This window comes from Molothrus aeneus, chromosome 2, assembly GCF_037042795.1.
Source record: "Molothrus aeneus isolate 106 chromosome 2, BPBGC_Maene_1.0, whole genome shotgun sequence".
NCBI lineage: Eukaryota > Metazoa > Chordata > Aves > Passeriformes > Icteridae > Molothrus > Molothrus aeneus.
The window spans coordinates 106,458,838-106,486,785 of record NC_089647.1 but is presented as its reverse complement, the minus strand read 5'-3'; the positions used below and the strand labels follow the sequence as shown (position 1 = coordinate 106,486,785).

Here is a 27,948-nt window from a genome sequence, read left to right as displayed (position 1 = left end):
GCACCTCCTTCACCTGCCTCTTGTGAATATGTGCTTTAATCTGACAGGTGTTCTCCACCAGCATTCCCAACGATATTCACTGGAAATGCAGGAAGGAGAGGTGCTGCCAATTCTTGGTCCCTTATATATTTTCCAGAGGAGAAGGCATCAGTGACACAGCTGCTCTCAGTGTGTGCCCCTGTGGCCAGGAAGGCCAAGGGTAGCCTGGGGTGCCTTAGGAACAGCAGTGCCAGCAGGTCAGGGAGCTGATCCTGCCCCTCCACTGAGCCCCAGTGAGATGAGTGTGTCTGCAGTGATGGATCCAGTTCTGGGCTCCTCAGGACAAGAGAGACCTGGAGATTCTGGAGTGGGTAAAGGGGGAGGGCAAGAAAGATGAAGGGTCTGGAGCATCCCTCTGATGAGGAAAGGCTGAGGGAGCCATATTTACATTTCCTTCCTTCCTTTGCTGTCAACAAAATATGAACATCAGAATTTTTCAGGTTTCCACCTTTACCTTCTGTATTATTGTTGACTGCAATTAAGTACATAGCAACAGAAACGTGGAGGAATAAAAACTAGAAGTAAATCAAAGAAACAAGCGCAACCAAAAAAACCAATAGACATAGAGACAAAAATAAAGTGTAGTTCTTAGAGCAAAACCTGTCAAAATATACCAGAAAGGTTTAAGTAACAAAATTAGGGTTGTAACTTCATCTTTTGGTATGACAATGAGATATGAATAAGATGTGAATAAAGATCCACCTTACTAGAGTTAGGCTAAAGCTATTTCAGAATTGTTCCAACATTTCTTACCAGATAGAGTAAATTAGAAACACCTTTCCTTTCCCCTGCCCCCTACCTACACACACAGAGCTAAATAATATTAAGTTCACTGTAAGAAAAAATTGTGTAACAGTTTTGTTTTCTTTTTCAAAAGCAAAGCCAAACAAACCAGAATAAATCCTTCTTCTTCATTTCATATTTTTCTTGAGAAAAATATCTAGTTTCCTAAGGTCCTAAAGAAAAACTCACCTGTCAACTTATGCTGTGCCAATACATTTACTCTCCTTAATTATTATTCACTTGCTATTACTGAAGAAGCCTTCCAATAAAAGTAACCAAAAATTTCCAGAAGATCCAGTAGAAACTGATGAAGTGATGAAGTCATTCTGTGGGAGTTTTTTTGAAGCATAAAATTGGAGAATTTGTAGAGCATCTTTAGTCAAGATATTAGTTTTCCTTGTCCATAAAATGTTAGTTATTTTCTTAAATTAAAAAAAAAACAGCAAAAAATATCTGTTTGTTTCTTATCTTCATAGCATAAAATTGTGTCTACTCAATACTATTTTACTTTTGTCTAAAAATGTGACAAACTGATAAGTATATAATCCAAAAAAAAAAGCCTGTACAGAAAAGACTAAAGCTTAAGCCTTGAAAAACAGAGCATCTGCCCTCAGTGTCCTTGGTAATTCACATTTTTAAGTGCATTGGAAAGGCCCTTAATTTGAAAAACCGTTAGTTATAAAAAAGAAAGAGTAGTAAATTTTGCAAATTCACATTCCACAAATGGCAGCTGTGCACTGAGAGATTTCAGTTCTGCTGACTGAAACAGAAACTGGGGAAGCTCTGCAGCTCCTAACACCAGTTCTCATCCATTAAGTTATTTAGTGGGATGAAAGGACATCAGATACCCTGGAATAGTTTTGCCTGGTTGTTTAAATGCTAATACTTTACTGCAGAAAAAATAATATTCGATGGCCACATAGTTTGGGGTCAAGAGGCTGTAATTCCACACACAGTTCATGTACATCAGTTTTACTGTTAGGGCTTTAATCCTGTTTCAGTCTTCAGTTCTTACATGTGAATTATCACTGCATTCTAGTGGAATGGATCTCATTATAGCCAAACACCCAAATCTTTAAATGTTGTTCTACTTGTTACAGATACATCTCTAGCTTTATTCTTTTTTTTTCCCTGGCAATAGCTACAATAGAGCAAATTCCTTTTATTGCAGAATGATTCATTCAGAAGCCATGTTACACTGTAATCTTTTTCTGGTCTCCTCTCCATCTTCTCCATCCTGTATGCTGGATGGACTCCAGTGCAGTCCATCAAGGCATCTCAGTTATCTCAGTTATAATGAGCAAGCTGCTGATGATTTGATCCTCTTGATGTGCTTCCAAAGCCCTTTCCTACAGACAAATAAATGGGGAGCAGGGTGAGAGGGAGAGAGTTTTTCCAGCTCCCACCACTATCATCACCTTACCTTTTTCCATCATCTTAGCTTACCATCACCATCCTTTATGGTCAACACGAGGAGACTCAAATTAATTATTCCTGTTCTGTTTGGTTTGATTAGTGTGCATCAACAGCATGTTGCACACCTTGCTTTCATAACCTCCTGGAATGAACGGGGCTTCCTAAGTTGTAAAGGAACATTCACAATGCCACCAACATAACTGAATGAGTGAATGTCACAAAAAAACCTCACAAAACGTTCTGGGATGCTTTTTCATGCATCTCATGCAGCAGCTGATAAGCTGTCACTGGTGGAGCTGATACATTCCCTCAGACAGCTATGAGAGCTGCTGAGGCAGTTCTTGAGGTGGCCCTAAGTGGACATAAAAGTACTTGCTTAGGAAAACTTGGACTGCATAAAGCTCTCGGGAAATATCAAACTCATAGTGTGTCGTCTGTTAAAGTTCTGATTTCACTGGCAGGCACCAATCAGCCATCAGCATTGCTAAATAGTTGCTCTGGATCCTTGTATTTTCCTAAAACTGTGCATGCTTTAAAGGGAAAACAGAAAACAGTTAATAGTCAAAAGAAAAGTTGTTTCAAAAAACTCCTCTGCATTATATTGCTTTTATTGTTTCATAATTTTATGTTTAAATATAGAGAGTATGTAAATGACCATTTTCACTCGAATTCTCTTCCTGCTTAGTGACAAGAAAACAAATTCAAATTGTGTTTGGGAGGAATATCTTAACAAAGCCAATTTTATTATGTAAATGAATTGTAGGTGTTACATATCTTCATTTTCTGAAATTGTTAGCAAGTTTTTTCCAAAGCTTTCTCTCTTTCTAGGTGTGTGTATATAACACATTTTATTTAGAGAACAAATCAGCCACAAGAAATTTAGTTGTTTTAAGTAAAAGTTGTCTTGACTATACATTTTCAAAGTTATCAGTGCATTTTTTGTTTAAATTTAAGTTTTAGAGTCTAAAGTTTTTCCAAAAGATGAGCAAATAATTTTCCTAACAACTAATTAATGGAATTATGCTTTTTCTGAGGATATCATGGTGAGTTAGTTCAGAGGAGCAAATAGCTTCACAGGATAAGAAATATATCTTCTTTTTCCCTTACATTCTCACATTGCATTAATCATCCATTTTTGCTCTTGTGGTTCACTGGTTTGTTTCATTAAACAAGGTTGGGAGTGGGCCAAAACAAATCATCCCAAACAGTTGTGGAGTCTAAGTCTTCAGCCATGGGCTTTTACTGATAAAAAGTGCTTCCAGATTGCTTTTAACATGGAAGAGCAAAAATCCAAATTGCTAATTTGCCCAAATATAATTTTTTCGCTCACTCACCATTAACGTTCCTATACTTAGTATAAAATAGATAACAAGCTATATTTGACTGGAAACATGTAAGCAGCAACCTTAACTCTTGTTGATATGTTTGAGTTCAGCAAAGGGAGATGGAAAGTCCTCGCTTTGTGTGGGAAAGATTTCTTCAGATACTAAAGAGTGAACACCCCTAATGAGCACTAGTAGACAATTAGTCAATTACTAAGTCTTGGTACCATCCTGTAATTCAGCTACTTCACTTTGATAACACTTGCCATAAAGTCAAGAAAAAAAGAAAAAAAAAATAGACTGGATAGATTTAAAGATCCTGTTATATATAGAAACTAGCATGCCCAGAGTGTCAAATATGCAGGCTGTATATTATAAAGCCAGAAAATATTTTAATTCTCAGTCTCAAACCTTGAAGTCCCATCAAGAATTTGTCACTCTTCACCTGTTTCAGTTTGTCAGTTTATTTTTTAGCAATTTTTATGCAAGTTATTTCAGTTGCTGACTTGAACAATTTGTTCCATACCTCAACACCCATTTTCTGTAAGAAAATCATAAAAGTTAGGAACCTGAAAATTGGATTTTTCTTTTGAGCAGCTGCCATCCGCAAATGTGGAAAGATTGTTAAAAGTGAATAGCATCACTTTCTAACTCTAGGTAGGTTGCATGACTGTATCTCCTTACTCATTATCATGCATTACTGTGATATCACCAAGCATCGTTACGTTGGCCTTTATAGATATGTGGAAGAAAAAGAAAAGCTCTTTCGGGGTTTAAAAATGTGTTTGTACAACTATGCATGTCAGTGGTCCTTCACTGTTGACCTACTCATATGAAGTTGCATTTATAATTAAGCAACATTTCTTTATTGTAATATGTTCCATAATGTTCTGGAGAATGCATTTTTGTACCTTTACAGAGCACTAGAAAAGTGTTGGTAGAGTATGCAAAGAATTTGTTTATTAAAAACCCCACAACTTTTAGTTTAACTGACTCCCTAAGTCATTGTGCTTGTACTTTTGGTGACCTAATGGGGGTTGGATAGATTTCTGTTTCATGTATTTTGAAAGTAGTTTAATTATAACTTTCATTTCTGTATTACCCATTTTTATATAGCACATTTGTTTCCGTGTGCTGACATTCCAAATCAGAGGCATCTGGTCTGTTGCATCTGCTGTGTCTCCAACAGGGTGCCACTATTAATGAGTTTTTATTCCTATGGCTGTTGTAGCAGTAACTTCTAATAGTTTCCACTTAGTTTTCTGTTGAGGATCGTTTTACAACATTAAATACTTGGCTGAATTTGTACAAGTTTTTAAAATGCTCTCCAGCTATTAATTTCTTCTGATTTTGGTTTTTGGGGGTTTTGTCCATTTGTTTTAGATCATCTAGCTAATACTTTAAAGCTATTCAATTTTAACTTTTCCCAAAAATCATACTTAGTGATCTTTTAGTTTGTATTCTTCAAAGCACTGCTCTTTCTAGCATAAATAGCTGTATTTTTATTAACCCACAAAAACAGCTTGCATGATCAGTTTATCCAGTCACAGAATATGATAACACTTGAAGTGGAGCTCAAGTGTTGTTATTTATTTTCATGCTACAGGATCACAGGAAGAATTGGAAATTATGTGTTTTAGTAGCTACTTTTATCCAGGTTTCCACTGTGGTTTCATATATGCACTATGTATGCATGTGCAAATACATGTGCATTCATATATATATATATATGCACTATATATAGTGCATATATATATATATGAATGCACATGTATTTGCAAAATCTTTTAGATTGTACAAACTGGTAAAACTAGACCAATAAACATTGTAACAATTTTGTAATTGTAATTGGTAAAATTCTACTGAATAAAATATGACATTGCTTGGGTAAAGTTCTCAGACACTTTGAATTAAACCAAGGAAAAATATATTTATTTGAGAAATCCTGATTTTTTGTAAGAGTAAGAAAAAAACTCTGTTTTATAATTATGTATTATTGTCTTATAAAAGGTCTAAGAATATTCAGATCTGTATATAGTTTTAAGAGTTTAAGAGTGTCCTTCTTGAACTTTTAAAAATGCACTCCTGTGCATCCAAAAGAAAATAATTTTATTCACATGAAATCGTAGAGGGAAGGCTGTCCACATAATCCATACAAGGAGGAGATTTTTATATCCCCAAGGGAACAGCAGGACTAGAAGACTCACTTTAAAGAGGCATTTCTGGTTTTCCTGAATGTCCAGTTCAGGAATTGCAGATGTGTCTTGGGGGTAAATCCTTCTGTGAGCCCTTGGTCACAGATCAGCTCCATTTCCTCATTTTGGTACTGAACAAATCCTTTCTGAGCTGTCCTTACCTAGTGCTTCATTTCTTACTATATGAAACATATAACAGCAGCTTTCTTTAGTAGTGGTAAAACCACAGCATTTAAAGTCTAGTTGGAGACTCAGGCTGGATCAGATAAATCACTCTGTTTGTGTAGTCCGGTATGAAATTATATTTAGGAAACTTTAGGGAAGAGAGTCACTCTTGGCATAAGACCTTAGAATAATTTAATTTTCTTTTCCTCTTGTAAACATTTCTAGGTAGGGAAGGAGAGAGAAAGGGAAGCCACAGAATTATCTAAGCCTGTTGTGTGTGTTTTAGTGTTCTTCTGCACTGTCCATTTTGGCAATATGTGCAATACAGATGCTGTTCAACTGCACTGGGACTGCTTTTCCTATTCTGAAATTCATGTCCCTCATTAACTTGTCTTCTTATAAAATGGAGTTTGGAAGGCACATAAATATCTAGAGATAGTAATGGCATCAGTAGATTTTATTTCTCTTACTGAGGAGAGACTTCTAATTAGAAATTTCTTCTTTGCTTAATTATGCAAGCTGCTGTTTTAACTGCATGTCTCTGCAATTCAATCAGTATACAAGTGAAAAAATACCATCCAAGCTTTTGGGTATGACTTTAGAAAGGCAGTTATAATAGATATTCAAAGACCTGATACAGAAGTTAAAAGCAAGAATTTCACAGGCTGTAGCTAGATGTGTGTCTTGAAAACTACCCTTTTTTTCCCAAAGAGTTTGTAACTGAACAAAATGAAACTCTGTGGAGCTTTTAGTTTGCTTTTTATAGTACATGCTGTAGTTACTGAAAGCTATATTCTTCTGCCCTTTTGTTAATATCATTAAACAGAAAATAGTATTAGGTCTTTATTTGTAACCTTCAACTTGGTGGAAATTATGAATGGTAGTCTGAAATTGGAGGGTCAAATTTAAGATCAGACTCACAGGTCTTTTCTATCCAGAACAGTCAGTGCATAACAGCTTTTTAAAGTCAACTATGATTATTTAGAACAAAAACATATTAAGGAGAGGAGACTTTTAAGACAGTGAAATACTCCAGACACTTTATCAACAGGCAGGTGAGAATGCTAACAGATTATCTAACCAGTGACTCTGTAACTGGCCTCAAAAATAGAAATCCTTCTCTGGCCTTTGCTGCCAACTTGATATCTGTTAAAGTGTACCTACTGACTGTCTGATGGCACACTGCACTGTTCTGATGACTCAAAGTTGTATGTAGAATAAAATTTATAGTTTCTAGTTATGTAATAAGTATTGCTACTTTTAACTCCTAAGACAGGGAAATCTAATGAGTATATTTTCTGGAAACTCCACAATAGGTAGCTGAAGTGTCTGAATTTGGTCAGTCTTCTAAAGACATACTTGGATGCTTCTGATCGAGAAATGATTGCACTGATTCCTTGTTAGCTCTTCCCTAATCCTTTGAAATAAGTTAAATATGTGCATAAGTCTTATATGCCTTATTTTCCTTGAGTTTTCATTTTCATTTTATCCAAAGCTATTGTATTTTAGTTTTTATTGCCTTTTAAATACCACAAAGCTCATATTTTTCCCCATGAGAAACTTTAAATCCACTTCTTACTATCTAGTCAGATTGTCTGGGCTTTATATATTGGTTTGAGTAGCATATACATTATTGTGAGTGTTAATTATTTTTCAGGTAGGTAAAGACTGAGGACAGAAAAAAGTGACATTAACATCCTTACAATGGCTTTTAACCAATAAATAACAATTAAACAGTCATGAAATACTAAAAAATAAAGATAATTTATTAGAATTCATGAGCTAATAGGAAAAGCCTGCCTAATCTGGCAAGAATGTAAACCCTTATATCTTCTTTTTAAAAATAAACAGTAAATTATAAGATGATATAGAAAAATAGTGCCCTTCTATATAGTTTTATAGAGGAGAATAACTTATTCTGCATAATTTGATATGTTAAAAATGTAGAGTGGTTGCTACTTTGTATTTAGTTTTACATGTTCTTTAAAATTATTATTGTAAATTATACTTGGTATTTTTAAATTAATAACAACAATATTTAGAAGGTCTAGACCAAATTCTTTTTATTATTTGAAACAGCAAACAATCTTCTTGCTTTAAATCAAGTTTGCACCAAAAATGTCCCTATATGTGGTCTTCTCAAAAGCTCTTTGTGCTTTTTTCTTTATTTTATTTTTGAATTTGTGTTCAACTAGGCAATACTACAGGATCTGGAGCAAAGACGTCCCCAGCTGGATGAACTAATAACTGCAGCACAAAATCTTAAAAACAAGACAAGCAATCAAGAGGCCCGGACAATAATTACTGACCGCAGTAAGTAGTGATTCTGCTACCATATGGCATTTCAGCAAATCTGGGAAATTTTGTCCTATATGATAAGCATGGCATTCTGCAGATACTTTATGCCTTTGCCAGGAGAAGGAGAGTTCCAACAGGTGACAGTTCTCAGATGACTTTTCCAAACTGTGTATAGAAGAAATGTCAGTGAAAGTCAGTGATCCCATATTTCAGATTTTTCACTGCAACTTCATATTGCTTGTCTTCATAGTGGAAGGACAAATCGTACAAAATGTAGAATGTGAGCACCGAAAATAAAGAACTACATTTATTCTTACACAAGGAGAAAAAAGAAAGAATTCACAGAGTATAGCCACAGGCTTGTGAGAAGCTTTCAGTTCCATCCCCCGTAGTACAGCTGCAGGCTCTTCTTTCATCTCCCCTCAGCTGACGCACAAGTCTGATGATGCTCTGCATTACTCTGTATTATTCCTTCAGTTCTGTTTTCCTTTTCCAAATTTAACCAACTAGCTGTGCCTAAGGTGGAAAAATCAGTAGATTAAGTTTTAGTAGAAGCCTATAGAAGACATAGTGTTGTCACCCTTGAAAGCTTGCATGTCCTATACCCCTCACTATAGGATGAAACACACTCTCAAGGTCATTTTATAGAAGCAGCCCTTGTGATGGACTGCTGTATATCTTCAGTTATTATCTCAAATTCTCAGGGCTAGAAACTAAGAAAAAATGGATTTTTTATGGTCCTCAAGGTCTGCTCTGGAGCTTAGAGAAGACCACGGCCAAGTGCTTTGCATGTGGACAGAGACAATTTATTTTAGGTAGATGCAAACTGTTCTGTACATCCTGGCCTCGAGACCAAGGCTTGCTCCCTGCAACTGATGACTTTGAGGGTGTAAATGTAGGCTAAATTTTTCTATCCCTATGATTACAAACTTAATATATCTATATAATTATTATCTCTTTTTTTTTTTAATCCATCAGGTACATACATTCCATACTATGTTCGAATCAAAATGCATGTTTGTACCATATTGTTGGTAGTCACACATATAAATGATATTTGGAGTATATCCTATGTGCAATAACATTCTTAAACTGCTATTGAAATATGCTACATAGAAAAGGAGAAGCTTCATGATTAAAATTTTGAGAAAAAAGGGATAGTGCTTGTATACTACATAAGAACCTGCTCCTGGTGGACATGTAAATTAATTTTAGAATCACCTACTCTTTTGAATTCTCACATGAATTGTGTACATATACTTTAGCTTTACAGTGCTTATTCAAAACCAACACATGCAGTACTCCCACAAGTATTTTGTAGCATGTTTGAATTTTTAATTGTGAAACAAGTCTTCTGAAGTTAGGAATTGCAGGCTTCAAAAAAATCCAAGATTAATTCCTATATATCCTCATGTGAATTGTATGCATGACTGAATTTTGTTCTGTTGGAAAACTGCACTTCACTTTAAGTGAAGTTGCCAGTTAAGAGAGATTAAATGCTTCTTTTTCATACAGCAAACTAGAGCAGCTATCAGACTGTAAATCATGAAGGAGTATATCATAGCTCAACCATACTACAGATTGTGTCAGTGGCTAGTAGTGCAGTAAATACATTTTACATGATGATTTCTTAGTTCTTATCTATAAGAATTCCAAAAAATATCCATTATTTTTGAACTTTAAGTACCAAAAATTAGTTTTACTGTGATTTAGGAATTAATTTCCTGTGCTGAAGTTGTCAATATCCTTGTCTACAAAAGTACAACTTAAGATGCAGTAGATGCAGGTCATGTCCCTTTATATCCTATCAAGCACACCTTGGAGTATGATCAGAGCCATTTTTGTTCCAGTTTTCTGAGGCAGCAGACTAGATACATGAAGATTTTTCATGTTTATTTGGTTTATATCCGGACAATTCTAGTAATACTAAACACTACTTAGGGGGTATTTATTGCTTTTGGATATTAAGGAGATCATGATACTTCTGGGGACACAAAGATGCTAGGATTTTACAATGTGGCAGGCAAGGTATTTCAGAATATTTGCCACAAATGACATACTCTCATCTCTTCTAAAGAACACCAGTAATTTTTATATTTTTAATTGCTTGATTTTTTTTCTCCTTGTGTGCCATATGAAGAAGATGGAGATTGCTCTATTTGGTTTGAATTAGGCCTGCTGAATACCTGTATAGACAGGATCCACTTGTTCTGACTGCAGCTACCTCTGTAGTTACCCTTCACAGTGCTATCCTGTCCTGAAATAGGGAGCTCCTTATTCCCAACCCAGCTGGGTGTCTCCAGCTGTGTGCTCTCACCTACTGCACTCCTGCCCTCTACAGTGCTCTCAGCTGCTGCAGGTGTTTTGCCTTGTCCTCCAGCACTAACTGAGTTCAGCCTGCTGCACGCAGTGTCTTGTCCCCAAGTGCATTCCTGGGAATCTTGTTCACAGCCAGAACTGAACCCTGTATTGGAGAATCTGCTCCACTTGCTAAGGTTTGTGTGCTCCTCAAAGCCATAGGGAGTGTCCACTCCCTCATATCTGTGCCTTGCACCAGGGTCCTGCTGCAAGTCCTCCCTTTCTACTTCATCCACAGACTTTCTCCTATTTCCTGAGTTTTTCTTCCTCCTCATAAATACAAATAGGTTACCATGGTTATGTTTCAGCAGCTATGAGTACACATTTAATCTATTCTGTTTCATGACCTGTGTATTGACACATTGGTGCTCCCCTGCAGCAGCTGTGTACCACCCTCACCATTCTGTAATGTCTCACTCCCAGGGGCCAAAAGTATCAGATCCCATCAGGAAGGAAAGGGGGTGATGGGCTGCAATGCCCTGGACTTCATGTAGGAGCTAATAGACTTGACTTTATCCAGTGCACGCCCTGGGCTGAAGCACAGCATCTCACACTTTGGGAAACAAAAAGATGAGACGAGCTAATTTGTATGAAGAGGTTGTTCAATCACCTGGCCAATATCACTGAAGGGATATATTGTAAATACTAAATTAGACTCAGGTACTCTACAAGACTAGAGTTAGCTGCATTCTTCATCACAGGATGGGTTGGTGTGTCATCAATTGAAAATAAACCCTGAAGGCTCTGGCTTCTGTGCTAACATTGCTAACACTTCTTGAAGAAATACGTATGTTATGTTTATTAAAGTTCAACTTGGAAATATATTTAGAAACCTTATTTCCTTTTTAAAGTATTTATAAAAAAAAACAAGGTAAAGATGTTATACAAAATTTTAAAAAGTCAAAAGATGTTTGTTAATTTGCAAAAGAAGTCTCTAATCATGAGATTATTTTCAAGAGAGTTGTCATAGTATTGCATAGATTCAGTCTTTCTTATGAAGTAAAAACGGTAGTGAAAGATAAGCTCTTACAAATGAATTATTTCCTTTGAACTTTTTTTCTCCACCCTTCATTATCTGCATGAAACTGCTGGATCTATTCTACATGCAAATACCTTGGCTCTATAAAGTAAAGCTTGTGTTATGTTTACATAATGTTTTATTTAAATCTCTGTGTATTCTATTTAAATCATAGTTTGTTTACAACTTACACACTCAAGAATATGTAAGAATAATAATTACATTCAGTCTTGAGGAAGAGTTGTGGGAAAAAGCCGCATACCTCTCTGCTCTTTTAGTGCAGAAGCATTCTGTTCTAACAGAACCATATGCTGTACAATCACATTTTTTCTCTCTATAATGCATCACAGCTCCAAAACTCTTTGCTTTACTGCTGCTGAAAATGTTGCTTCTTTAAAATGAATGGGTTTATAAGTAATTTTCAATTTTAAAAAGTAATTAAACTTTGAAAATTCCTTATTTTCCATCCGTCCTTATGTATGAATACATAAAGTTGGTAAGAAGTCAATATAGAAACACTGGGAGATAACAAATTTACACTCTTACAATCAGAAATACCAAAGCAATTAAAAAGACTCTGTTAAATCTTGCTAGATTCTGGAAATATAAGAAATTTTAAATAGCAGGCCTTCCTGCTGCTGTGTTCACACATGTGCAAGAGGTAACAGTGCATAAACCTTCTGTGGTTTTAATTTGCTAGTAATTTACATCCCAATTTTGCAATTTTTACTGGCTGTGTATGTGATTGAGGAGGTATGGAAATTCATATTTATAAAGCAGTATGAAGAAATATTCCCTTAGTAGCAAAGCAATCTCCCTTTCAAGATTATAAACCAAAGTCAAAAAAGTACATTTTTTTTTAGCAATTTTGTGAAATTTATTGTACTCTCAAAATATCACTTGAGAGGTTAATTAATTCTTATTACATTAAATTTGTAAATAATAGCAATAAATACAAACATTACAATGAAGACTATTTTGATAAAGAATTATATTTTGGGACAAAATAGTTCCTTTTAATTTTTTTTTACCGTTTTAGAAAACAAGATCAGAAGTATATGAATAATTTATAGACAATGCCTTTAGAAGAGGTATTTTGTTTTTGTGGTTTGTTTGTTTGTTTGTGGTTGTTTTTTTGTTGTTGGTTGGTTTTCATATTTTTGAAGAAAACCTATATGCTATAATTGGTTATTAGGAGAGCTGCATTTGAGCTAAACTGGAAAGAGTCTGAATTTCTCTTTGTCACAACATAAAAATGCCTTTATTTAGTAGTTTGCTGTATTTGACAGTTTTACGGCAAAATCATCAACTTGTCATCACTTCCACAACAAAATATATAGAAATTCCACAGTGAATTACAACTGCACTGTTGTTCTCTACATCTTAATAAAATAGCCATTTCCACTGTACTTCCATCCATGTGATTTTCTCTTAGAGCTATTGAATACAAATGAGTTTACCCCTTGAAAAAACAAATTCATACAATCTGGGATTTGCCATCCAGTAGTAAACCTCCTAGCTGCCAAGACCAAAAAAGAAAAGTGTAAGAGAAAACTGTATTTGTATACAGTTTTCCAGTTATCTTGTTGATATTTTTAAGCTGAATTACTGAATAAACCCCAGTTGTATGTTCTCTGAATTCCACATATTTGAAGAATATTTGAAGAACATTTCAAGAATTTGAATTTCCTATGTCATGTACATGCAGTTTATTAATCATCCTGATGTACCAGTTTAAAGCTGACAACTTGTTTTTCCCACGAGAACTTTATGCCATAGAAACAAAACAAGGGAGAAACAGTTGGTTTTTTTAACAAAATGTCAATAACAAGATAAAACCAGAGCTCTGAAAAGGGTGGAATTATTCTGAGTAGCATATAGAGTTTGAAATCTGTTCTTTGGTTCGTGTTTGCTGCTGTAGGACCTGTAAGAAAGTCATGCGACATCTTAAGAAGGAGTAGGAAATTATTTTGGAACACTGGAGAGTTGCCCTTTAAGAATGGGTGATAATATGCCCCAGAAACATCTGAATGATTGGGGAACTCTGGTTATATATAACTTCTCAGGCTATATATACTAGAATGTGCTTCAGAGGACAAAGAGCAAGATCTCAGCTGCCTGCTTCAGGTGTTGTAGTCCTCCCAAAAAGCTTTTGGATTACAACCAGAAGTGAAGAATAGTCACTAAGGGTGACTATTCTTTACTTCTGGTTTATTAACCTGAAGTAAATGGCACAGAGTAAATTCAGTAAAATTCAGTAAAAACCTGAAGTAAATTCTGCAGGAATTACACAGAGTTTTTGGCAGCCCCAGAGGTCATAAGTGTATTAGGTGATATCATTGCTGGTGGCTTGCTCTAACATCTCAATGCTGTAAAGACTACAAAACTTCATGTTGTTGGTAATTGATGTGGAACTGGCTAGTTCTAGGCCAGATATTTCTAAATAGGTAAGAACTCAGATAAGAACAGAATAGATAAGTTTTATGCTGCTAGAAATCAGTCTGTGTTGGAAGACAGGCACACTGGATTGCTGTGATATATAGAGGCACTTAATTATGTCCAAATTATGTCTTAGTATCAGTTTTTCTTCTCCTACAAAAGCAGAATGGTTGATCAACTCTCTCTTGAGAAAATTATGATCACAAAGTGATCTCACCTAACTGTGAACTCGTGAACTGTAAAGACAAAGTCCAGTGAGGAGTATAAGACTGTGCTACAAGAGGATACCTTTCAGCAAAAGTAATATTAAATACTTTCCTTAAAAGCCTTTAAATAATTTCAGCTTGGCCCAAAAGAGTGAAAAGAAACAAACAAAAGCCGTAAACAAGCCACTTAGAATAAGGACAGTATGATTTGGTAGGGAGATGTTTCATGTTAACAGGCTGCGCTTTGTTTATGGTGTAGCCATGGGTACATGAAGTGAACTGGTTGAAAGAATTGGGGTAGACCCTCATCTGACAGAAGAACATACTTTCCTCTTTAGCCTCAGGAATGATTTGGTACAGCACTGGAGGGGAGCTGCCATTTGAGTCTGCTTTGTATCTTCTTTTTAACCCATGTCAAGACAATTTAAATGTATTTAATATTCTGCAATTCACTCTGCTGTTCTTCAAATGTTTTGGAGACTGAGTTATAGAATTGATTTTAAACATATAAATCTTCAGCTCTCCACCCCCAACCTTCAACCTACCCAGTCACCAATTAGTTGAAACTGTGGCCCAGAACCATGAGCAGGCATGAAATGATAAATCCTTTCCCAGGTACTGCAGTGTGTTCCCCTACTATGGTAAGTGCTGTTCACTTTTGTCAGGGTCATCTTTTCCTTCTTGTATGCTCCAGAGGAGTTATATTTTAACAGACTTTATATAACTACATACCTTTGTTCCTAGAGCCTTTGTGAAAAATCTCCATTCATATATCCATTTAATGGAGCTTTCTCTTTTTTTAGTTTAGCAAGAGTAGCACCTCAGTAGCTTTAGAAAGAAACAAATTTACTTGCAAAAGTGTTATAAACAAAATGTAGAGGGAAGATAGGAAACTGCCACACGGGATGAGATGGCAGATCCTGCTCATGTAGGTCTCTGAAATTGTTAGAACCATGTGCTAACAATTTTCAGCTTCTAAAAAATATTGAAGGATTCAATAATATGCAAATCTGAAATAAATTGAGATTGCTTCTCAGGATACAAAGACTTTCACATCTTAATTAAAGAAGTTAATTTTTTTTAAACATTTAATTGACCAAAACTGCCAAGAGTATGTGGTTCTTTGGGAAAGCAATCACTGAGTTATTTTAGAGATTTCAACATATTTAACAGTGCCTAATATGAGGCTTCCTATTTACAGCATTACAGAAAAAAATCTGGTTTTGATTACATTTCCAAATTGAATTCATTCTCATTTTTGTGAATGTTAATTAACATTTATATAAAATACTTTAAAAACTGAAAATAATAAATGTTAAAGTGGTTTTACTACATCTTGTCAGAAGAAGTAGTAGAATGTTCCATTGACTTGTGTAGTGGCCAGATAATCAGAAAGGAATGTTTTCTCTCATTGAAATAGAGAAATTGAATTCTCTATTCATTGAATTGACCCAGTCAATTTGCAATGTTAAAAGGAGTAATGTAAATAATTGCCATCAGCAGTGAAGATGGTGTGCTCTGGTAGCTCCCCATACATGGTGACTTTTGTGAGTGAAGTCACAGGGGGAAAGTGATGCAAGTGCTTCATCCTCAAAAACAAAGTCAGGGGACAAGTATTCCTGCTTTCATGTAGCTGGAACAGGACCTGCCACCCAAGTGCAAATATGAACATGTGGACTAGGGAATAATTTAGTTGTATCTGTAATTTTAATCAGTAAAAGAACAGGCAAGTTAAGGATAAAAAAATATTCCAGGATAACCTGAGAATCCATAATACACACGGTGAAAAGTCAAGACCTTATTGGTAGGGAGGACTACCACAACAAAGTAGGAATTGTCAATTCTTTTTCTGCAATATATGATTATATCCAAGCACCACCTGTCATTCTTAATATTTCTTCACGGAGAAAGTTCCCTACCAAATGCTAAGCACTTACTCCTAAGCCTCAGATCAGTTGTATGATAGTATATGGATTTTTTTGTTTGGTTGGTTTTGCCTTTAGATATCAATGAAAATATAGTAAGAGCAAACTTCTTGAATCATTAGAAGTTAGAATTACCTCAATTTAATTTCCAGATCTCCTACAGACTTTCTTTATAATTCCAGAAAAGTCTTTTACTTTCATTTGTTCAGATTTTTGTCAAATTAATGTGGGCTGATATCTCTTATCCCAGCCTTTCTCTGCCATACCTCTTCAGAAGACTCGATTTTTCTACCTGTTTTGTTTGAATCTAACAAACCTCAGTGTTTGCAGTTTTGGTCCCAGTTTTTAGTCACTACTGTGTTAGAAATAGTAGCTTACACAGATAATTTTAAATTTAACTATAAGCACACATGTAAACAGTAAAAATATCCATTTTATTTTTATCTTATTCATGATGATACAAACAGATGAGCTATGCTTGTGTAACAACACATTAGTCAAAATGAAAATAAATGGAAATAAAAAGAAATTATTCAGAAATAAAGTTTTGAGAATGTGATCAAATTATTTATTCACTGACAGATGGATGGGCAATATTTAATGTCCACAGTTATTTTAAATACTGCGTCAAAACAGTATATATTCATTTATACAAGACCATAATATTCTGTAGTAATTAAAGGGCAAACAGGAAACAGAGGTCCTGCTCAGCAAAGATTACAAGCTAAATTTAGATGCCACATAATCAGCCATATCAGGAAAATGCAGGTTTTGGTGTACACTGTGTCCCATCTCTTTTCCTAAAATGGATGAAATACACAAAAAACATATATTGGAACATGCAGTTCTCAGACAACTTAGTTAAGCATCCTGAGGTATGTTTGGCCTAAGGATTTTACTTTGGCTATCCTCGATATAAATTTATCATAATTTTAGTTTGGCTTGAGTCAAGAATAAACTGAAAATAAAACCAGTGTTTTACACAGCCCCAAAGCTCCTTTGCAAATCCAACCTGAGTAAATACTGGCTTAGTCTCTGTGAGAGAGGTCCTAAGACTTTGGTGAGTGGTTGCACCAGCTGGTGATTTGATTCTGTTATGTATACAAACCATCACTATGGTTACTTATGAAATGCTGTAGATAAATCAAAGAATTTCATTTTCTTACTGGTTTCAGGATCGAATGGTGACTCTGTGGCTTTTCAGTCTGTGTTTGATGGATAACAGTGTTTCAGCCTTTATCATACCAAAAAGGGGGGGAAGGAGAAAAAACAAAACAGTTCTGGAGACTTGCTGCTTCTGTTTCATCTTTCTTATCAGCAAGTCTATTCCATGACAGGTGAGAGAGTGACTCGACAGAGGACAATCCCTGGTTGAGTAACAGCAAAGGAGGGTGGATAATGAGTACTCGGATATGTGGTGAGAAAGTGGTGGCATTTGGGCTTGGTGAAACTCAGAACTTAAAAGGGAATATTTAGGAAAAAGATCTATTTTGTTATATTTTAATTGGATGGGAACTTGTGTACAGTCAAGCGAACGCCTATGCTATGGAAATTTTTGCTGGAAGTGTCAGACTGTGTTTATGTCTGCTTCACCATCTTAAGTTTAGAAATGAGTGCTGGATTTCAGAGCAAGGGATGTAATAATTTTGCAGAATATTCATTACAGTCTCTCTGAATTCCTGTACTTTTGACACTTGGCTTTCTTCACAGCAGCATAATATTAGGATGGCAAAAGTAGTGGTTTCATCTGTTTGTTGGATAATTTTCTTTGCTCCATTTTATGTAGTTTCCTGAAAATGCAGAATAGAACAGAACTGACTATTTCAGTTGGAAAGGACCTACAGTGACCATCTAGTCCTTCTGCTTGACCACTCAGAGCTGATCAAATGTTAAAGCACTTTTTAAAGGGTATTTTCCAAATGCTCACAGACAAGGGACATTCACCACCTCTTCAGGAAGCCTCTCTCACTATCTATCCTCCCTCTCAGTAAAGAAATGCTTTCTAATGTCCAATCCAATCCTGTGCAGTGCGTTAGGTACCAAATTTGCCGAGCTTAAGCCATATCAGAATAGTGACTTTGAAGTGTTTGTCTAAAGTGGATTAAGTTCAGCCCACAGAGTGACTCACCAATGTTTTGATCTCTGTTGGAGTACCATAGAGAACATGAACAAAGTGCTGATGTCTGATTAAAAGAAAACAAAACACCCCAGAACAAACACAACACCTCAGACAAAAGAAACTAAATAGTAAAAGGCAAATTATCATGTCTTTTCTCAAGATTGGTGTAATTGATAATTTTTTTCCTTTATTAGCTAAAGTATTGCTCTAAGATGACAGATATGATACATTTTTGATTTTTTTTTTTACTACTCTTTATGTATCTATTTAGTTAATATGGAACAAATAAGTGTAGTATCATAGCAGGCTCCATAGATTAAGACCCAGTTTATGTGACCTTGAGAACTAGTCCATTAAATTCAGAACAGGAAAATAAAAAATGTTATTTTTTATTTTTTTCTAGCACACTCATACGCTTGCAGAATTGTGCTCCTTTAAGTTCAAATACCAGCATTTTTATCATGGGACCCCCATTTTCTAATCAACAATTAATTTAAAAAATAAGAGCATTGTAATTGACAGAGAATGCTCAAAATGTTTTAATGTTATGGAATTTTCAGAAGAAATATCTTTCTCCTGCTGTGTATGTTACTTCCTTAGTTGACTCTGTTGGATATTTACTTTGAAGTGCATTGGCCATTTTAAGAGTGAAATTTAATTACTTGTTTGCTTTATACTTCCACAAAGTTGAAATTAGGAATTTCAAGTGTTGTGAAGCTGAGATTGTCTTTCTTTGCATAAAAATGTATGAATTAACCAGTATCAGACTGACAGCACCTTGTGGAGTGCTTAAAAAATTGGTGCAAGTGTGGGAGGGAAGAGAGAATGGGACAGTTCCAAGAACTGTGGAAATGTCAATCTGAAGAAAAATCAGGGGCCCCAAGCAATCTTTGGAAATAGTTTAAAATTGGTTCAATTTATCTAAAAGACTGTGATTGTAAATCCAAAGGGAAAAAAAAAAGGTAGATTTTTAAAATTTTCAGTCTTTTGATATCTCATGTTTTTCTTCTCTCAAGATTATTGTAAGAGAATTATTTACCCAAATCACCAGGACAATTAGTAATCTATTATGAAAAGTTGACATTCTTTTGAGTCTATAAGCTTCTGTCTGTGCTGGAATTTATAGTCAGCTGTTCCTGAAAATATCTCATGGGTGAAGCTGTATATCCAGCTGTGGGGTCCCCAGTACAAGACACATGGACATGTTAAAGCAGGTGCAGAAGAGGCCATGAGGGCTGGAGCACCTCTCTAGGAAAAGAGTTTGAGAGCTGGGCTTGGTCATCCTGGAGAAGAGAAGGCTCCTGGGACACCTCACTGCCACCTTTTAGTTCTGGAGAGGGATTTTCTGTAAGGGCAGTAGTGATAGAGCATTGAGAAAGGGTTTAAACTGAAAGAGGGCAAGTTTATATTGGATATTAGGAAGAAATTCTTTACTGTGAGGGTGGTGGGGCAGTGGAACTGGTTGCCCAGAGAAATTACAGATGGCCCATTGCTGGTAGTGTTCAAGGCCAGGATGGGGCTTTGAGCAAGCTGGAAAGTTCCCTGCTGATAACAGGCAGTTGGAACTAGGTGATCTTTAAAGGCCTTCTCCAACTCAAACCATTCTGAGTCTCTGATTAAGAAACTGGTAATCTGTGAATAAAATAAATTTATACTGTTTTCAGTTTCTCTTGTGAAATGAAAGATTGTTAACTCAGTTCAGATGTACTGTTAACTCAGTACAAAATACCTGAAATTTATGCTTGAAGCTGAATATAGAAATATTTTCAAAGAAGTGCTATGATTTCTTTCCTTTCAAATAAGTTCTTGCTCATTTGGAAGTTTTCTTTGCTTTGAAAGGAAATATAAAAGCCAAAGCTGGTGTGGTTTTGATTTGGCACACTGGTTTTTTCCTCCTCCTGTATGCATGGCTTTTTTTGGATACTGAGCTAAGCTCAGTGCCATTTCCAGCACCCAATTTTCTGTCACTGTGGTGCAGTAGTGGAGCTCTGGAGTTGTCTCCCAGCTGACCCTGGTGAGAGTTGTGTGCTGTGGAGGTGGAGTGATTTGGTAGTGTCAGAAGAGGCATAGGAGAAGATCCACGATAGTCTGTACTCGTTTGGGGTTTTTCGGTGGAAAAAAATAGAAATACAAACAGTCTGCAAAACTTTGCTTCAGTAACTTGGAGCCTGATAGCTGAATTATTACGTCAATTTTAATTTGCTAGTTATTTTCATTCTCTCAACATCTCCCAAAGTCTTGCTCCCACACTTAGGGCTGGATCTCTTAAATCAAAGCCAAAGCAAATCAGTGTACAGAATAACAAATGCAGATATATTTGGAAAGCAAGTCTCAGCCCAAACTCAGTAGGAGGTAGTAGGCTGATGACATTAGGAATATGCAGTGTAAATATGAATGTATGATAGCTACACAAAATTATGTGGTACTAAGAATTCACAATTTCACTGCCTATACGCCTCATTAGGTAGGTAATGAATTTCACACATTTCAGGACTTAAACTACCCAACCTACCATTATGTTTTTGCATCAGTAAGTTTAGGAAAGCACTAGTATATGAAAGCTGATGTACTTTAATAATACTAATAGCATTCTTGATTATGTTCAGAGAGAATAAAATACAATATCACTAATTTAATATCCCATTTCAAATACAGGCACAGACATTTCTTCTGAAATAAATATTTTGTAGGCAGGTTGATTGTTACAAAAGCAATCATCCATGAACACAAATTAGATACATAACCATAAATTATTTTCCTTTTAATATCTTGAGTAACCAATATCCTAGAATAAAACCCAAACAAACAGACATTTGGGCAAAGATAAATACTAAAGTCCTTAGTTGCCTCTAATTATACTTTGCAATGAGAAAAAAAATACAGAAATGGATTCTTTTTTTTCCTATTCAGTTATTTGAAAACTTTTCTATACATTTTAAACAAACAATTGGATTACCTACATATTCACTCATCTAGTTAATCAGATTAGTGTTAATCCTTTGGCTTTAGTTTGGGTACTTCCCATCAGTCTAAATATCATTTCTAAATCTAATGTAAGTCTTCATAATTATATTATGAATATTTAAGAAAGCTAAATCAAATAATGCAGTACATATTTTCTACATGCAACAAAGGAAAGAGAATAAATCAAACATTTTGAAAGATGATTAAATCATTCTAGCAAGGAAACTCTGTTTTTTTCAGTTAATACAATGTTACACTGAAGTTATATTTTTATATCATCCAAAGGTGAGAGCTTCTGTAGAAAAAGATAATTTAGTTAACTTCTAAGGGCATGTCCATATGCATCCTGCTTCTGGGGTCATGGAAGAATCGCTGATGACTCTGCCAGAGTAGTGGGATTTTAATTTGGTCAATCTCCATGAATGTCCTGCTCTTAAGGATCTGGTGGCAACAGAGATTATGATCAAAAGATCATTCTCTAATCTGTCCATCTACCTTGTCAATAGTTTTTGTATATACAAATACATATATTTGGTTTTGTAGGTTTCTAACAATACTACACTTAGATTTGTTACCTATTTAATACTAAATCCTAAAGAATCCTACATCTCTTTAGGGTAAGTGTTGATTTCTCACATCAGATTTTTACAGATTGTATGACATTTTAAAATGCAAAGCAAATGATCCCCCACATTGTGCATATCATGATCTGTTCCTTTTCTCATTTAGCGAAAAATTATTTGAGAGGTGATAAATGTTATATACATGAATACTTCTGTAAAAAGTTGAGAAACTGGTGAATGCTTTCTGAGGGACCTCTTTTCCAAATAATAAACTCTTGCATGCCCTTCTCAGTGCTCAGTCATGGAAGTTACTTCTTGTTTGGTGTAAGAAACTAATTTCTTTAGATGTGCTATCAGCTTAGTCTGGTCTCTTAACTCCCACTCTCTACAGCAAGGTATAAAGCATATTTAACAGTGTTGAAGAATTATTCACTTGGTGCTTAGCAGAAACCACTTGACAGTTTTCAGCTAAGTCTGTTTGATCTGACACTTCCAAAGGAACAGAGTGACCTTCATTAGTTTGAACACGTGGAAGTGTTTTTTAGATAAAAGAAAATAAGCTCTGCCCTAGTGAAACAAAACAAAATTACATCAGACTTGCAATAGTTGGAAATAATTACCCCCCAAAAGTATCAAACTACAAAATAAGATTATGACTCTGTGTGTTTAAAAAAAAACCCAAACACATCTAAATCTGTTGAAATCTCTCATTGCCTGTCCTTCTTAAGCTCTGAGAGGGCAGGGAAAGTAATGTTCTTCCCCTCTGGACTTTCATGCCTTGGTATGTCAGGTGCATTTTCATTGCTCTTCATGACCCCCAAAAGACAGCTAAAGGCTCTGAGTGCTTCTTCTTCCTGGTTTCCTTTGCAATAATTTTTATTTGTTTATTAAAACTGTAATATTGCACAATAGTATAGATTGTAGGTCATTCCTTTTTCCCAGGTATTATTTATCAACTTGTTTAAATGCAGCTTAGTTTGAATAAGTTCTTTCTGTTTTGCCTAATTTTCTGTAAAAATAGGCTTTTAGAAAGTCTGTCATTATGTGTTATGATACTTTATGATAAGGACTAATGTTTCTATAAATACCTTAATATATTAATAGTGCATAAAAGCTACATCTGACATCTTCCTGGCAAAAATGGCAGACTTCACATTGGGGTCGATACTCTGTGTTGCCACCCCCCTATTTGGGGTTTATTGGCTAAATCCTCTCATCACTTTATTGACCACTGATGCATAAAATATCCTATATGACAAATTATTAATGATTTTCTATATGTATTTTAAACTTTTGCCATAAGTTTCTAAGGTCATTGTTTAAGATGTATGACTTTTATAAGCCATTGGAAAAGGTCAAGAGAAATGCTTCTCTCCAAGGAAAGATGAAGGACAGCTGAAGCATAAATCAGCACCTGAGCAGGCTGGCTCCAGCTGTTCTCTGCTGGGTGCTGTGTCCTGTCCAGATCCATAATGATACAGGCAGCAACTTAGGGCATAACTGTCCCTGGAACTCCCCAAGTACTTCAGCAATTAAAAAAAGAAATGTTTTAAACTTATCCTCACTTGACTTTGCATCTACCATCCACATGTTCTCCCTAGGCCAGTCCTGCACAGATTCAGATTCTTCTTAAGAACAGAGACAGCATCCTTTTGTCAAGGGATGTTGTATGATAGGCTTTATCAAAGTGATTCCTCTTTGAAAAATAAGACTCAAGTCAGACACCTCCTGTTCTGGAAGGCAGGAGAACAGAAAATAGAGCACTCACAGCAAGAAATAATTGACAAATGGAGAATTTTAAATAAAGCCTTTCCTGGTTTAAAAAAAAAAAGTTTCACTTACTTTCTTAGAACAATACAATAATAAAACGAAAGGAAATAACAAGATAAGACAAAGTTTAAGTCATATTTTAGCTCTGATTCCACTCATGTTGATTACAGAAAACTGAGAAAAATTGAAAAAAATCAGAAAGTCTTACATTTAGTAAGACATGCATTCTTTCAGAATGGTCTTGTAACCCTATAAAAACTTATCTTTTTTCCCTCACAATTTGTTTATCCCTATTATGTGGAAGATTATATTGATTAGTGGGAGAAAGAGAAAGCTGTAAAAAAGGGGCAATAACTTAGAATATTTCTGTTTAGATCCATATTTTCTATTTTCTTCATCATGCCTCTCATAAAACCTGCTCACTTAAAACTCTGTGGACTGGAAAAAACTGGAGTGTTGTACAGCTGCAAAAGTGTAACTAAACTAAATTTAATATAGATAAATGCATAGATAAGTAAAAAGCAAATGAAGTAAAATGAAATGCATAACAATTAACTATCCAGAACATTTGAAAGAAAGTATAATGTTGGGCTGCAATTCAAGCAAAAATTAATCCAACCTGAAAATCAGTGCATCAGCAGCTTTGATAACATGGATTAATACTGGCTATAACTGTTCTGCTGTTCTCCAGTTACATTCTGCAGCAGATCAGATTGTATTCGTTCCTTTAGTCTTCAAATCTATGAAAATACACTGAAAAAGCTGCTTTTATAGGAAAATGTCAATATATGGACAATAATGCTTTTGAGAAGAAGTTTCCTACAGTGCAAAATTAGTGTAGCTTGTGTAATTTTTTGGACAAGGAAAGTAAGGGTTTCTATCTCACAAATTCTGTTGCTGTTCACAAACTTATTCACTTTCTTCGAGGGTCTACTAGATTCAATGGACTTAACAAACTGCATGGAAATAATACTTTTTTCATCTTTGCATAGAATAAATATGCAATAGGTGTGTTCTAGTAATATGAACATCATTTCTCCTGTGACTGATAGCTTCTTCTCAGACTCCTTTTCTGTTGTTTCCTTTTTGGTTCTATTATAAACAGCAGAGAGTAAATTCTCTTACTGAAGCTATATGTGTCGATAAGATATATTGATAAAATGGCATGAACATTTACCAAAGAAAAATATTTTTTTATTTTCCAATAAAGAGTAATGTATGAAGAACCTATGAAAATTTTTGCTAATAAATAAAACTTTAAGGACTGAATTTTAAGGATGCAGTCTCATTCACTCTCCTTCAATAAGTGCATTCTTTCTTTGGTATATGAAATTAATGATAACAAGATTGAAGAATATCTATCTTGTGTCTGATTACTTCAGATGTTGCTTTCTGCTTTGTTGTTGCATATAGTAACTTCAGTTCAGCAGAATTTCTTTTGTGAATTTTAGTGTATAATCACTATTGATCAGCAAGGAAATAGTAGAGATAGAAAAAAAGAAATTGAATAGCAACCTTGAAATTACATACTGTCAGAATCTCACCATGCCCTAAGAGAGTCCAGTGTTAGACTGGGAGTGGCTGGAGTCATGATGGGACACTTTCCAGTAAGCAAGCACAAAAGTTGTGTAGGCGAAGTACAATGAGGACTTCTTCTGGAGCACTGTGGTTGGGAAATGGAGGGAGATTGGTTTTCACTTCAGGAAATAACCTCTTGTATATGCTTTTTCTTTCTGACACAGTGTAGATTTGTCAAATATTTTTGTGGCTTTATAGTCATGTAAAACTAATTACTAGTAATGCATGTGGCCACATGCATTAATAAAATATTTCTCTTCATTAAGGCTGTGCAGAAAATTCTGTCTTGATTTTCCCAGATTGCCCCTTTGCAGTCAATAAAAATCTTCTTGAATTGTTAATACTGATTATTACAATAAAGACACTGTACTGTTGTCAAATTTAGGGCAAGGAAGGAAAGGAAGAAAATGGGATAGAACAAGGACATGCCACACCAAGAAATAAGACACTGGGCTTTGAAATGTAGAAGGTACAGGACTTAGCTGTAGTGAACAATATAAACGGAGGTGTTTCAGGAACCACTCAGCTATGGAGACAAAAAGATTTTTGTCATTGTTACTAATTATTTAAAATTCCTGTGCTTCAGTTATATCAATAATACACATGGAGCTATGTTTGTTGTGTCTATCTAGGTGTTTCCAATGTATAGTTATCACAATATGTAGAATAATATGTAAAACATAAAGATTGGAGTCTCATTTCAATAGTATGCTTTTATAATGGGTAGTGCAGTAAGGACAGTTACATTACTTTTTTCTTGCAAAACTTACTTTTTTTTAGTCATATTTGATGTTCTTACTTAACTTTCAGGTTCTTTTTTCATCTTTGCAATAGCTTTTGGTCCACTTTTGTTCTATATATATATATTTTAAATTTATTGAATATTATTTATTGAGGGCCTTAAATTCAAGGTAGGAAAAAGTGATAACATTTTTCTTTAGTTCTCCAAAACTTATGCAATTTTGTTTTTCTGGAACAAGTAGTTCACATGCCATTGGTTCTTCTATTTTTCTGGGTTTGGAACCTAACTTCTTATTTCTAGGCCTGTCTTTCTCATTGCGGGTAAGGGTGATAAAACTTTGTAAGAAATTGATTTTCTCTATGCTGAACCCATTAATCCCAGCCAGCCACTCATTCACTACCCCAGCATCAGAATCATGGACAGAATCAGAAGGGTCAAACTGGAAAACTTTGAGATAAAGACAGTTTAATAGGGAAAGCAAAAGCCACGCACACAAGGAAAGCAACACAAGGAATTGATTCAGTGCTTCCCATGGCTGGGCAGGTGTTCAGCCATCCCAGGAGAGCAGAGCCCCATCACAGGTAATGGTGACTTGGCAAGACAAACCCCATCACTCCAAACATCCTCCCCTTGGTCCTTCTTCCTCCCAATTTACACTCTGATCCAAGATGTCCCACGCTCTGGGATATCCCTGTGGTCAGTTTGGGTCCCCTGTCCCAGCTCTGTCTCCTCCCAGGCACCCCAGCCTCCTCACCAGTGTGGCTGTGGGAAAAGCAGAAAAGGCCTTGGCTCTGTGTAAGCCCTGCTCAGCAATAACAAAAACATCTCTGTATGATCAACCCTGTGTTCAGCACAAATCCAAACCACAGCCCCATATCAGCCACTGGGAAGAAATGTAACTACCCCAGCTAAACCCAGCCCAGTCCTGTATATACACATGGGGACCTTAAGGATTTATAATGTCTGGACAGCAGAAATAGCCCTTCTAAGGGCTGTGGTCAGAGTGTTGGCCTGAAAGAACTTTGGACTGAGATTCCTCACTGCTGTCTTATCAAACATTCTTAAATATATTAATAAACCTATTCCCACTAGTAACTAGTACCCAGAAAAAGCCTTTTCCAGTACCCTTGCACAAACCATCTATGATGTCTACAATTTAAAAGTTGTCTACTACTGTCAAATATGATTTAATAACAATTCTCTGACCCTTCTCATCTGCAGTCAGTAACTCATTAGCTGCAGGTGAAAGGGTTCATGGGTTCCTGAGCTCAGTTCTAACACAATAAGCACTCAAATTACATTTTCTAACTTTTTTGTTTGGCATAAATTTAAGTGGCATGCATCTTTTGTTCTAAAGAATGATCATGAACAAAATACATCCTTAAGAGACATGGATTTATGCTGTAGTTTTAATTTTGGAAGTGCACCTCATATTTTAAGTTTTAGAGCCTTGTGGTTTTGTTATTCAAAAGTCTATCAAATGGGAGCATCATTTAGAAATTGCAAATGTAAAGTAATGTAGGGATCTATATGTTGCATTAAATTAAATAATATTGTCATAGTTATAAAAGCCTCTCTAATAAATTATTTATACATATTTTGTCTTAAATAGTACTTCACTTTTTGGTATACTTTACTTTAGAGAAGCCAGATTAATTATGTAGATATCATCGTGTGTTTAACCACAAGTGAAGTACTTGTTTAATTGGATTTGGTCATTCACTAGTGCAAGGAAACAACACTTATTCTTTGAATTTTTTTGTTTTGTTTTGTTTAGATTACCTACTAACTTCCTGAATTCTTCAATTCAAGTCTGTAATAAAGCAAAAGTAAATATATATATATGTACATATGTATATATAAAAAAATTTATTGAGGGAGCTAAGCCAAGTATTTTCACAGGGAAACGGGAAATGTTTTTCATAGATTTGGAGCTTGTGCACTCGTAGTCACTTGTGTAAATGGGCTCCTGGGATATCCTGAATGCAGTTTTCATTATGCAGCTTCATTGTCCTCTTGGGTGGGAGAATTGGTCATCATGGAATCCC

At 35.3% G+C, this 27,948-nt stretch overlaps 1 protein-coding gene across 1 annotated transcript in view; it reads left to right on the top strand.

Annotated features, from left to right (window-relative positions):
* DMD (dystrophin) overlaps nucleotides 1-27,948 on the top strand; it is a 1,043,102-nt gene that overhangs the window by 744,297 nt on the left and 270,857 nt on the right. Inside the window, exon 51 of the mRNA XM_066545460.1 lies at nucleotides 8,116-8,233. Coding sequence (XP_066401557.1) covers nucleotides 8,116-8,233 — 118 coding nt within the window. The remainder of the gene's footprint in view (nucleotides 1-8,115; nucleotides 8,234-27,948) is intronic.